Genomic DNA, 12323 nt, shown 5'->3' with positions numbered 1-12323 from the left:
GAGTACCTTGGGTTTGATGTTTTCATGGTCAGGAGGCGGGGAAAAAGATTGTGGTGAAGTCAGCTCTTGGGGTCTTGATGGCAGTGTGCATGGTGACTTGTCTGAGACAGGAGATCTACACTTTAATAATGGTGAGGTGGCAGATTGCTGAGGTCTTGGAGAGAGGGAGTTAGACCTATAGTTTCTGTGCATCAATGAAGAGTGAAGCTGTGGTGGGTGTGAATTAATATAAGTTTGGTGAAAGGGTGAAGTAGAATCAGGATGTGAGAGAGACCACTGATTTGAGAGATTTGAAGGGGCAGGAGAGGAAGCACTCAGCTCCTGAGTATACTTTTGGTATGAATCTGAATTCAATGTAGAAGCTGAATTCGAAAGACCTGGGGAGAGACATGACTGCTTTTCTGTGGTGGGGAAGTCTTTGCCACCATTTCCGGTAGAAGAAAGCAAACGAAATGACTGACAGGTAAATATGGGTGAGTAAGTGTGCACCCTCTGAGATTTCTGAGGTGCCTGGGACCTGGAGGCAGGATAACATAGGCCTTCGGGGGGAGGAGAGGCTGGGTGTGCAAGGGAATGGTATGCTGGGGCACATGGTGGCACTGCTGGAGCAGGCACTGCAGCATGCCAGCCTGTGGAGGCAGCTGATTTTCTGTGGGAAGGGATGGGGGATGAGAGGGGACTTCGGGAGTCTGGAGAGAGTGTTTGGCCTGGAAGGTGCTTTTTAGGAGAAAGAGACTTTGCTCGAGGAGCAGGACGAGGCTTGGAGTGTAAAGACATGTTCTGAGCCCATCCTGAAGGCCAATATCCCTCTTTGCTGGGAGAATCTGGTCTAATAGGAGGGCTTGAAACAGATTTTCTGGGGGTTGGGGGAGTTGTTTTGAACTTTTGATCTATTGCAAGTGTTGAGGAACAAAGGGAGGAAGGAGAAAATGTGGGGCAAGAAGCAGGAGAAAGAGGTCTCCGCTGAGAAGAGCCTGATCTCAAAATGGCAGTCAAGAGAGTTAGTCTGGTCGGCAGAGGGGATCTAATACCTGACCTTGTTAAATTTCCTTTAGATGATGTTTGTGTACAAGGCTCATTTATACTACCTATAGTCGAAGATGAGCCATAAAGAGAGGGTGGAGACAAAGGTTTAGGGCTAGGAGATAATGCATGTGTGATTATATGAACAGGGAGAGGAGACAAAGCATCCAGTCTTTTGGAAGAACAGGAAAATGAAGGCTGGCCTGATGATACTTGAATTTCAGCTGAATGTGGAGGACTGGGGGAAATACACAGACTCTTTCCTGGAACAGAAGATCTAATGAAGTTTCCCATCTTGCAGACACAGCCAGGGATATGGCCATTTGGTGTTTGTATGTTATCATACAGTTGAGGGCTGGAGTAACAACAATTTGACGAAGAGCAGGATATTTTAGACATGGAGGGGGCTGAACTGTGGAAAGCAGACTGAAAGTAGAGAGACGAATCTTGCTTAGAAGACTCAGTTGCTGACTGCCAGTTGTTACGGGAGTCTTCCAGCGAAGAGGCTTGATTCAGGTTAACCATGGCACCACACGCTACTTTCAGATTAGTTGGAGAAATTAAGTGGACAGCAGGTGATTTAGAGGAAAGATGATCAGAGGTGGAAAGAGTAGAAATTAACTGGAGAAAAAAGAAAAACAGAAATGTTAATATAGGTAGAACCCGTGGAACTGTTAAGCATCTCACATTTCAGTCCTGTAGTCATGCACATAGTGTTTCATTAGTACTGCTTTGTGGGTTAAAAAAACAGGACTGCTTTAAACTTGTTGTACATTCTGATGGACAGAGCTGTAAGGAACTTGACTGAGCACAGTCAAGTTGTGTTATTTTACTTACACAAGATCTCAGTTCTGCTGAGATGTCAAAATGCCCAAGGCTACTGACTTTCTAAGTAAAACCCAAGGCAGTTGTGCCAGTGATGTCAAGAACCATGTGATGCAAATCTTGTATAATCATAACTGAAAGTGAGAACGTTGTAATATTGCCTGATCTCACTATACCAGTTCCATGGAAAGTAATCTCTCTGCAAATGAGATTCAACTCAACTATTCACTCATTAAACAACATCTTTTGCAGTACTGTGATATCAGGATGAGAAATTTGTTCAGAACAACCTAAATCAGAGCATCCAGTTTGTCTCTCACTCTTCTGATCTTTCATAGATCATATAATAGTCCTTATCCCCTTATCCACAGCCTTATAATGCACTAATAAAACAGTAATGAGCTGTTCTATGAATGCCTTTTTTCTTAGGTCTCTTCTAATTAGGATTTGTCAAAACTAGTTAGCGCACACAAGTATCTTATCAATGTTTTATACAGTTCTATGCTCTTAAAGAAATTCTCTCAAAATCCTCCAAGTTATTATGATATTGAAATTAAAAACTGGGGTATATAATATTCGAAGTAAACATATCAGTGTGAAATAGTGAACAAAGTCAACTGTAAATCCGAAAAGCTACAAATTATCACCTAACTTTTGACTGAGGAGTTTTAAAGTAGAGAAATTGAATCTAATACCTAAGAACTTCATCTAAACAAAAAAAAAAGTCTATGTATTTATTTGATAACTGCAAATAGTATGCAATTCTGTAAGACAGTTATACCAGGTTCTACATACATGGATTCCATGTGGCTTTGGCTCATCTTTTTAATTCCAATTCTTAATAGAAACATCTTCCCATTAAGAAATAGAAATTAATATAGCTTGATGTCATACAGTATTGATACATCACAAAACAAAAAATAACTATAAAACATAATTTTTAAGAGAGTTGGTGTGACAGCAAAGCCAGATACAAAGACCTTTGCTGGCTAAACTGTACCTGAAATGCTAAATGTGGGATAAATAAGCACAGTAGAATCCTGCTAGCCAATATGACTAAAAATATGTGAGCGTTTCCCGCTAGACAACTGCATGCAAATAGCAGAACCTATTACTGAAGACATTCTCTATATCAGACACCCCCAGATATGTTTTCATTTACAGTAATAAAAGCTAATTGTTGGAGTGCCTTTACGTAATCACAGAATCACAGAATGGCAGGGGTTGGAAAAGACCTCAAGAGAACATCAAGACCAACCCCCCTGCTAAAGCAGGTAGCCTACAACAGGTCACACAGATAGGTGTCCAGACAGGTCTTGAATATCTCCAGAGGACACTCCACAGTCTCTCTGGGCAACCAGGGCTCTATCACCCTTCCTGTAAAGAAGTTCTTCCTCTTGTTAGTATGGGAAGTCCTATGTTCATGTTTTAGGCCATTGCTCCTTATCCAATCGCTACACACCACAGAGAGGAGCCTGGCCTCATCCATTTGCCTCTCACTTTCTTTCAGATGTTCATAAATATTTATCAGATCCACAATCTGATAATTGTGACTTACAACCACACTAACTTCCCGAGTGCTAAGGTGTCTCATTTCAAAATGGAAACCTTATTTATGCAGTGTAAATAGTATGATATAAAAATGAATATCTGTGATACCATTGTACTGTATTCTGGATTGAGAAACTGTGACAACTGCTGAAAAAGCTACTAATAAAGAATAGGAAAAAATCACTGGAGATTTGTAAAATAATTTACTAATATTTAAAATTATGAAAAAATAATAGTAAATATGTAATCAAACAAAACTATTTAATACCATAAAAAACAGCATAGTCATACAACTGTTAATTTTGAGAAGCCTGCTGAATTTAATAATGAATGCTGGAAGATCATTACAAAAACAAGGATGAAGAATGAAATCCCTATATTTCAAAATGGAATAGATAAATTTCCCTTACAAAGACACTGGATTAAAAGAAAATGAGGAATGAATATGAGACTCTCTAACAAAAGAAGGATGTGCAATGACTTCTAATTAGATAAAACTTGGTAAGAAAGATTTAAAAGCAATTAGGAAAATGTTCATGGTAGCAGATCATAAATTTGCTCCTAAAAGTACAATGAAGAGATTTCTGTAGTCTTCTTCCAGTTTGAACACTGACCACATAGGTGGTCAGTCACCACCAGTATTGAGCCAATTGAACCACGATTCAAGTCTTCTGAAAAGATTCTGCTATTGTATTATAATGTTAGATACACTTACAGATGATCACACTCTCATTTCAGAGTCAGAGAAGCAAATCAAAAATGTTTAGAAGTGACCTAACAAGGCCTGTTTGCTGGAGCTCCCTCAGCTTCCACTCACGTGCATCCCAGCTGCCTCATCAACTTTGTGCTGTATTCCCATCACTTCCTCCACACCTCTCTTGAATCAGGGTATGGAGGGTTGCTAAACTGGGCATGATCTTACAAATGCAACATCAGTACTGTCACAAATGAGATATAACTTCCTTTGATCAAGGGATTTGTTTTCATTCAGGTTACTTTGGTATGAATGGATGAAGGAACTTGAAGAATATTTTTATGCCACATACATAAATACCCCAGAAATATCAGACAGGTCTCAATCTTAGTATAGAGCCTTTCCCAGAGGAATTTCAGTACATTTGAAATTGCAGAACTGAGCTATGTTTTTTTAACAATTTTTTCTGATGAGATCACAATATTTTGGAAAGGAAATCCTGCAAAAAAATATCATTACTGATAATCAGCAAAGCTCCAAGAGATGTGCTGATGAAATCAGAAAAGAAAAGAACATGACAAATTGAAAGCCCAAAAGGTTAAAGTTACATCTGAGAACGTGGCTTCATCTAGATCTGATATTAGATAGTCATGCTTTGATCTCACTAGAATTTGATCATGAATAAGAATATATGTGGGCATTTCTCCACCTCAGCCTGCAACGTGAGAGCCAGAAAGAGAGAGGGAAACACTGGAGACTGTAGAAAACCTAGCACAACATCTAGAGACAGCATAGTAAAATGAAGTGTGACCTGAGATTCACTTAACAGAATGCCGTTCAGAACTGTCCCAGCAAGGAAGGTAGTTTCTTCTTGGTGACGGCAGAAGTTTAGACAGCTTTCAACAGATTCATCTGGAAAAGCCAAACCAGATGACATGCACTGGTCAGAGTGCCAAGTGACTTTGACAGGATAAAGAAATGTTTTGGCGATTGATCCCTTTTAGTGAGCTGAGAAATTCCTGTGATCTGGTCTGGAGTCCCACTAAGGGAGCAGCCACATCCCCCTCACCCTACAGGGCACATCTCAAGGAAAAGAGCCAATCTGATTCTCTGTTGCATGCCTAGCCTCTCTTTGACAAATATATATACATTTATAAATAGTAAACAATAAAGAAAATGTCCCAAATATGACCAGAATCACTTCATATATTTGTATAGATATACAATCATGCATAAATATTTTAATGCTGAATGTATTTTTCACCCTTTAAATATGGCACAGCATTTTCCAGCATTAGTCATGCCTGTTAAGCCAGAACAACAGAAGATCAGAAGATGCTTTTTTTTTTTTTTTTTTTTTTTGATGTCCTGATTTTTTCCTTTCTTATAATGAATTCAGAAATTAATGAAGCTGTAGAAGCCCTCTGGTTCAGACTAAAACTGTACAATACAATGGTCTTCAGTGCTGATCCCTACTTTTCTCTTTCTGACAGAAAACTGATCATTAAGCCTAGTTATGCTTTTAAACAGGCAGCCTGTTTGGAGAACTTTTGGGATAGGAAATCTACTCACAGATAAATAATTTAGCTATTAAATCTTTTCCTACTTTTGCTTCATTTCTGAGCTGATGGTGTTTCATGAGAGAGTAAACCAGCAAGAGTGATGCTGAGAGCTGAAGAAAAATGGTCAGTGCTAGAAGTTTGGTTTTTGTTTTGTTTTTGTTTTTTTTTTTAAACAAAAAGATCTTCCTCCTATGAAAAGAAACAATTAGAGATACTGATAAAATAAAGACCAAGGAAGTACTTAAAGTCTTGAAAACATATTACTTAACAGTAATGAAGAAATACACTCTACCCATATTATGCCCTATGTCTCCTCACGTTCAGGTGAACAGTTAGAAGAGTTAAGCTTCAGTTCCTCATTCTGTGCAATCTGTTTTCTGTTACTTTACCAAGCATATCCATGTTTTCTTGTCAAGTCATCAAAAATGTAACAGTTACAGCCTATGTATTTTTCTGCAGTCAAACAAAAAAACAGTTCTTATAGAAGACGCATACTTAAAAATGCTTAAGTAAATTCATGTTTCCCTAGGACCATCATTATCTTACAAGCTGTCTGCCCTGCACAGATTTACCTCTGCATTCATTCCTGCCATGGTAAAATTCCCACTGATTTCACTGAGAGTTTCCAGGAAAAAATTAGTACTTCATAAATGCTATGAAGCTCAAAACAAGAGTGGATTTCTTATTCATAATTTTCTCCATCGAAAATCAACACTGAATTGGATGAAAAAAACAAAATAAAACAAAACAGAGTGGTGCAAGTTTTTTAATATATGATAGGAAGTCTTATTCCTTTTCAGAGTCAAAGTAGCCAGTACTTTCTCTTTAAAGTACTGATGAAGAATTGCACTTTCAATTGATGGAAACCAGTTGGGGTCAGAGGAAATGTCTGAACATTTCTATAGGAGAAGGATGTTGCTATTTTGCTAAAGGGTAAGTTTTACGACGGCATATACACCCTTTCAAACTATCAGTGCCCTTTCTATGGTGAGACACATTAAATTTTCATGCAGTAAATCATATTCATGCATTTTGAAAATGAAAAATTTCAAACTTTTTTTTTTTTTTTTTAAACTTTCCCATCAGGGATTTAAAATTTCAATAAATCAATATATGTGTCCTATGAAGATGAACATGAAACAGACCTTTCAACTAAATTAGTTCTTGACACCTGTGCAAACTCAGTGCTAACTAACAATTAGAATAATATGATTTTTGTAGACTTTTTCTCTAGAATAAAGAGCTGTAGCAGGTGCTGAGAAATAATAGGCCTAAGAAGTCAGATACCAATAATTCAAATGATCTACAGGCTCCATTGATTTCAATGATTTTAGCCAATTTAGCCTACCTAGGAATATAACACCATCTGATTAACTGGCTGTCATGATGTGCTGCTCTTAAAGGAAAGAAAGGAAAGAATAATAGAGATGCATTACTTGCTCCATTTATCTACCAGGGCTACAAGGAGAGGCAGTAAGTCAGAAGGGCAGGGATAGATCTTTAGAATACAAACATTGCAGAAATGGCTAGCAAAAGCACTAATTGAAGAATAAATTGGCCAAGCTGTTTTACAAAGAAACACAGAGCCTGTGTCCTGAAAGGTTTGAAAGCAAAGTTTAGTTCAAGAGGTTAATAGGTTTAATAATAGTTTAATAATAATAAATAATAATCGTTTAATAGGTTACCTGCTGGTTTTGCTGATCAGCAGTGCTGTGGGAAAGTGTAGCACTTGGAAGATGCCCATCGCTGGGAGGCTTCCTTGACTCCATGCCAGGAGAGACATGGGACGTAGCCAGCAGCTGGGCACTGATGGGCCCATAGCCATTGGAGGACCTCTGGGCATTGATAGAGGCAGCGCCTGCTTCATCCTCGTCGCCGGAGTCCGTAATCAGGATAAACTCAGCCTTAAAAAGATCATTCTCCTGCATTTCTCCTCTGCTTGAGTAAGATACCAGGGACTGGAGAACAGTTTGGGTGCTGTTTGGAGAGATGGCAGGCACACAGTCTTGCTGGACTCCACTGTTTAAGGACAGCTCATCAGAGGCTACCTTAGCCTACAAGAGATACAAGGGAAAAGATCTCAGTTAGCCACCTTATATTTGTGTTCTTCAAGAGAAGAACTTTGGCCTGACATGGTGGTTGGCACTACCCTACCAGAAGTGCAGAAGGTGAATGAAGAATTTGGGCTTGATATGAGCAGAATCCAGCCAGCCTGCTTCTCCCCAGGCAGCATCCAGCCAGTTCCTAATGCTGTAGGTGATGCCTCCCTGTTACACAAGGAGCAATGGTATACTCAAAGCAGAATGGGAGCCCAAGCCTGGTGCTGCGATTTGGGGGGAACTAGAAAAGAGGGTGAAATCAAGCTAAATGAGTTGTCAGATTGACAACTCAGACACAATGGGAAGGCACAGTGACCGTGGGATCCATGGGAGCAGACAATAGTCCTCACAGGAGTCTGGCAGATAAATCTGGGACAAAACCTATACATATTAATGAAGAAACAAAGGCCTTCAAGCCAAGGCATTCTCTGAAAAGGGCAGACAGTTTGAGGTCAGAGAGCTTTACCGTGTGCTTAAGCATCTCAACACAGACCACAATTGTTCTTCCTACTTACACTTCCAGTATGTGACTTCTCAAGTAAGCAATGAATGAGAACAGGAGTAGCTGGAGATATGATATGCAAATCACCAAATCAGTATGGCAACTGCCATGGTAAACCATATTACTCTTGGAGGAGTCGTGAAATGAAAATAATGTGTAATGCAAGAGAAAACCTGTAGATGGGGCTCATACTTGAATCCTGCTTGAGGAATGTAGTAACAGCAAGGTTCCACTGAAAGCTCCAGGAGCCCTGTGAGTTCTTCAAAAAAATGTACTGAAAAGTACAATAAGTTATTACAGTCGTGAGTTTGGAGGTGTTTTTGCTTGTTTGTTGGTTGGTATTTGATTGTTTGTTTTTACAAGTATTGCCTAGGTTCTAGATATTTAAGGAAAGGGAATAATCAGTGTTACTTGGCAGGAAAGTTTTCTCCGCCTAACAGCATATTAAAACACAGAGAGAAAGATGTCTGGAACACATCATTCTGCCTATCCCAGAGCACTGCTTATTGCAAAATCAATCCTGATGGCTGGAAACCTATATAATTTAAACACCTTGAGGACAATATTTCAGTGTATGTCTCTTCAAGAATGCCTGTTCTCAGTCTACATCTGACTCTTTTTCAGTTATAAAAGTTTCTAAAAGAGCTAGAGTGTAGTCAGGCCAGAGGAGTATGAACTCTTGTAAAAAGTTTATTACAAGGAAGAACACCAAGAACTGCAAGTCCAGAAATGTCCCGGGGGAGGAGCAACAACAGCAAAATCACCCCAAAACATGAGCAGGAAAGGAGATGTGAATCCTGTTTTGAAGCAGGAAAGGAATGAAACAGACACTGTGGACAGAATAATGGCTATTGGCTGCCCTGTCACAGAAAATCACTGGGACAAGCTTTCAAAAACAAGAAAGCAAGTTTTTGTTTCAACTAATGCATTCCTACACAGCTATGAAGAGAAGTACCACCTTATCTGGAAGCCAAAGCACTGGCATTTGCTGAAATATGACCATCTCTTGGTGGATTCCCATGTAATAGCATGCCTCACACACTGCCCTTGCTTCTATCTTCATCAAGAAGGAATCCCAATGCCTCTGCCAAGAATATATCCTTGCACAACCAACAGAGAGTTTCCTTCCTGGTATGCACTCAACAACAAAAATAGGCTGTTGAGTAGACATGTCTCGTACGATGATTCTGCACCTCTGGTAGACTTAGTAATTATAACCAAATACTAGCCAAGACACAGTTCAAGGTAAAATGCTTCAGTACAGGGATGCCAGAACAACATTTTACATCTCTTTGGAAGAGTGGAAAAACAAGCACGAGCAAAATTCTACCTTATTTATAATTTCTTGATTGCTCAGATCTTTTGGCTCCTCTGGAATTGTCACAAGGAATTTACAGACATCTACAACCTCAAAATGAGTGGGAAGTTGTCCAATGGATGGCACAAATGTGAACCTCAGTGGTTTGGCTTCAGATTCTTGAGACGTGACCTGCAAAACACATAATTAATTCAATATTATTGTATACATTTGTCTAGATTTTTTCAATCAAAGCTGAAATAACATATAGTGCTCTTGTGAGTTAGTTCACCAATATAACATACAAGTCTATTATTAACTATCCTTGTCAGTAGATTATTCATCAATCAATGCATTTGAGATCTTTTTTTCCACGAACAAAGTATTGCCTTGCTTATATCCATCAGCATCCTATACATTCTCATGGTGTAGCACAGAAGACAGGAGAATTGTTCAATAATTTCCATTTTCCATACCAGAAACAGAAAACCATATTCAAGTCACATTAAGGCTGCTTTGTGTAATTCCATTTTAGTCGAATGAAAATGTAAATATTTCACTATATTTGGGCATCATATAGCCCCTAGAGTATTTGCTTAACAGCTTAGAAGAAATTGGAAAAGCCTTTACTAAAACAAGAAGAAAAAAAAACCAACCACATTTTCATGGTAATTCTGATCAACATGTGGGATGGATTCTGTTTCAGGGAAAGCATTTCTCCAATATTCTTTATGCCACTTGGCCATGTACATTGAGTAATTAATTGTCATTCTTCTCATCTCTTCCTCCTCATACTACATTCTCACTAAGACCCTGTACATAGGGCCCTTTACATGAATGCACTGAAAGGGAAGGTGATTTCATCCAAATGTTCGGTTTTATCACAGTGCTTCCCAGCCATATCCCCCCTCCTGGAGAGACTGGACAGGAAAAGAAGTCCAGGCAGTGAGGAAACAATTATTTTCTTTGCCAAATATTAGGCTGTAGAACTGCGAAGGTTTCACAAGGAAAACATAGGAAAGTACAACACAGCCCCAATTACTAAATTAGATTCTGTGATTTTCCCACTACTTGTTGGTGCAGAAAATCTCTCTGATTCAAAACTATGGAATTACAGATTGTTTTTTGTCTTGTTTTAACTTCTGATTCAAAGCCTATGGAAGTTAATTGCTTTTTCAAGGATCTGTAATATGAAGACTCTTGAACTATACTGAGTCATACAGGAAAAAAAAAAACCAACAAAAAAACCAACAAAAAACAGGGCTATTTCTTTGACAGTTTTTTTTTTTTTTTCACTTGTTTGTTTAAAATGAAACAGATTTGAAAGCTATGGCTCTCATTATGCAGCCTTGCAATTTGTGTCTATAAGTAAATAACAATTATGGAACACAGTGGAATTATGGAATGCATTCACATGACTGAGCCTTGTGGATGGAACGTTAAAAATGATAAATACAGATTTCCTTTTTTTGTTTGTTTAAATTAAGCAAAATTTTGTTATTGTCTCTAACAGCTATCTCCTGGAGGAATCATGCAAAACAAAGGCAGGTTATTTATACCAATTACCATTTTTTGTACAATTAGAAGAATTCAGTCCTCTGAGCAACTTCCAGAACAAATTTTTATGTACTCACCCTTAGTTCAGAAAGAATAAGCTGCTTTGATGCTTGAAAGGAAAAGTCTGAATAAAAGGCAGCCATCTTACTTCTGAAATTGGCTTTTATATTCGCTCATGCCAGCAAGTCACATTATGCTGCAAACTTGCACCCACACAGGGGTGTGCACACAGACAGGATGGTCTCCTACTTTCCTCCTTTCCCCTCCACACAGGTGGTCAAGGAGCATCTAAATTAGTAGCAAAGGGGCAACTCCTAAATGCTCCTCCACAGCACCTGAAGCTCTGGATGTTATTTACACAAGGGAAAAACAGTATAAGTCTTTCCTTCTCTCAGTAGCTAAGGTATGCTCTTTACAAACCAGTGAAAAAAATTTAAATAGGAATATTTGGCACATCAAATGCCTAGTCCTTGCTCCCAGTACAAGTAAGAGAATATACCAGTACTCAAGAACATCCTCTCACTAGTGAGAGCTCGTCCCCGTAATGCAGCTGAGGAATGGAGCCTTTACACAACCAAGAAGCAGAATTACCTGCACAAGGGCAGGAATACAAATCATATTAGTATTAGTGGTTTCATTAAAGCTATCCATTACAGTCTTATGCAGCATGTGGGTCTTCACTGAAATTAGCTAGAAATGGCCTTATGCTTTCCAGCAGATATGTAGCTGTCCTTTCATATTCCATCTCTGGTTAGGAAATGCAGGTAGCCTGTCTATCTACTTCTGTGAGTATTTCACCTCTCTACCTCACCCTCTTGTCATGCTTGCTTGATGTTTAACATCAGTTGTTTTGTATATGTGAAGATTCCTGATGGAGAATAATAGTTACCACCACAAAATTTTCCTTATAAAGGAAAAAGGAAGAGAAAATGTAGAATGTTTGGATATAGCAAGCTCCCCTCCCACAAATAAATAAATAAATAAATAAATAAATAAATAATTGCGATCAAGTGCATTGATGTTACCAAAATTCCAGTACTTCATGTCCAGGATCACATCAGGAGGAAATGTGAACAAAAAGCCAAGTTATAGGGACTCTTCTCTCTGGAGAAGTCTGTGGGCTGACCTCATTGCAGCCTTCCAGTACCTAAAAGGAGCCTATAAACAGGAGGGGAGTCAACTCTTTACAGGGCTAGATAATGGCAGGACAAGG

General features: G+C 38.8%; 1 protein-coding gene across 11 annotated transcripts in view; it reads right to left on the bottom strand.

Moving 5' to 3' along the window:
• MLIP (muscular LMNA interacting protein) overlaps window positions 1–12323 on the bottom strand; it is a 95694-nt gene that overhangs the window by 47481 nt on the left and 35890 nt on the right. For 3 of the 11 annotated variants that reach the window (XR_008205021.1, XM_052676654.1, XM_052676668.1), the window contains exons 1-4: window positions 11188–11350; window positions 9587–9745; window positions 7341–7709; window positions 7–1644 (exon numbers count right to left, since the gene is read on the bottom strand). Coding sequence is in view for 10 of the 11 variants with exons in the window: in XM_052676654.1 (XP_052532614.1) it covers window positions 7–1644; window positions 7341–7709; window positions 9587–9745; window positions 11188–11253 (2232 nt within the window). In the remaining variant the exon portion in view is untranslated. Of the gene's footprint in view, window positions 1–6; window positions 1645–7340; window positions 7710–9586; window positions 9746–11187; window positions 11353–12323 lie in introns of those variants that run through there. The other 8 variants (XM_052676727.1, XM_052676736.1, XM_052676697.1 and 5 more) reach the window with 5 other exon arrangements.

The sequence above is a fragment of the Tympanuchus pallidicinctus genome, unplaced genomic scaffold (assembly GCF_026119805.1).
Source record: "Tympanuchus pallidicinctus isolate F22 unplaced genomic scaffold, pur_lepc_1.0 scaffold1, whole genome shotgun sequence".
NCBI classification, from domain to species: domain Eukaryota; kingdom Metazoa; phylum Chordata; class Aves; order Galliformes; family Phasianidae; genus Tympanuchus; species Tympanuchus pallidicinctus.
Note: the sequence above shows the minus strand (reverse complement) of the source record. Positions and strands in the feature narration are given on the sequence as shown.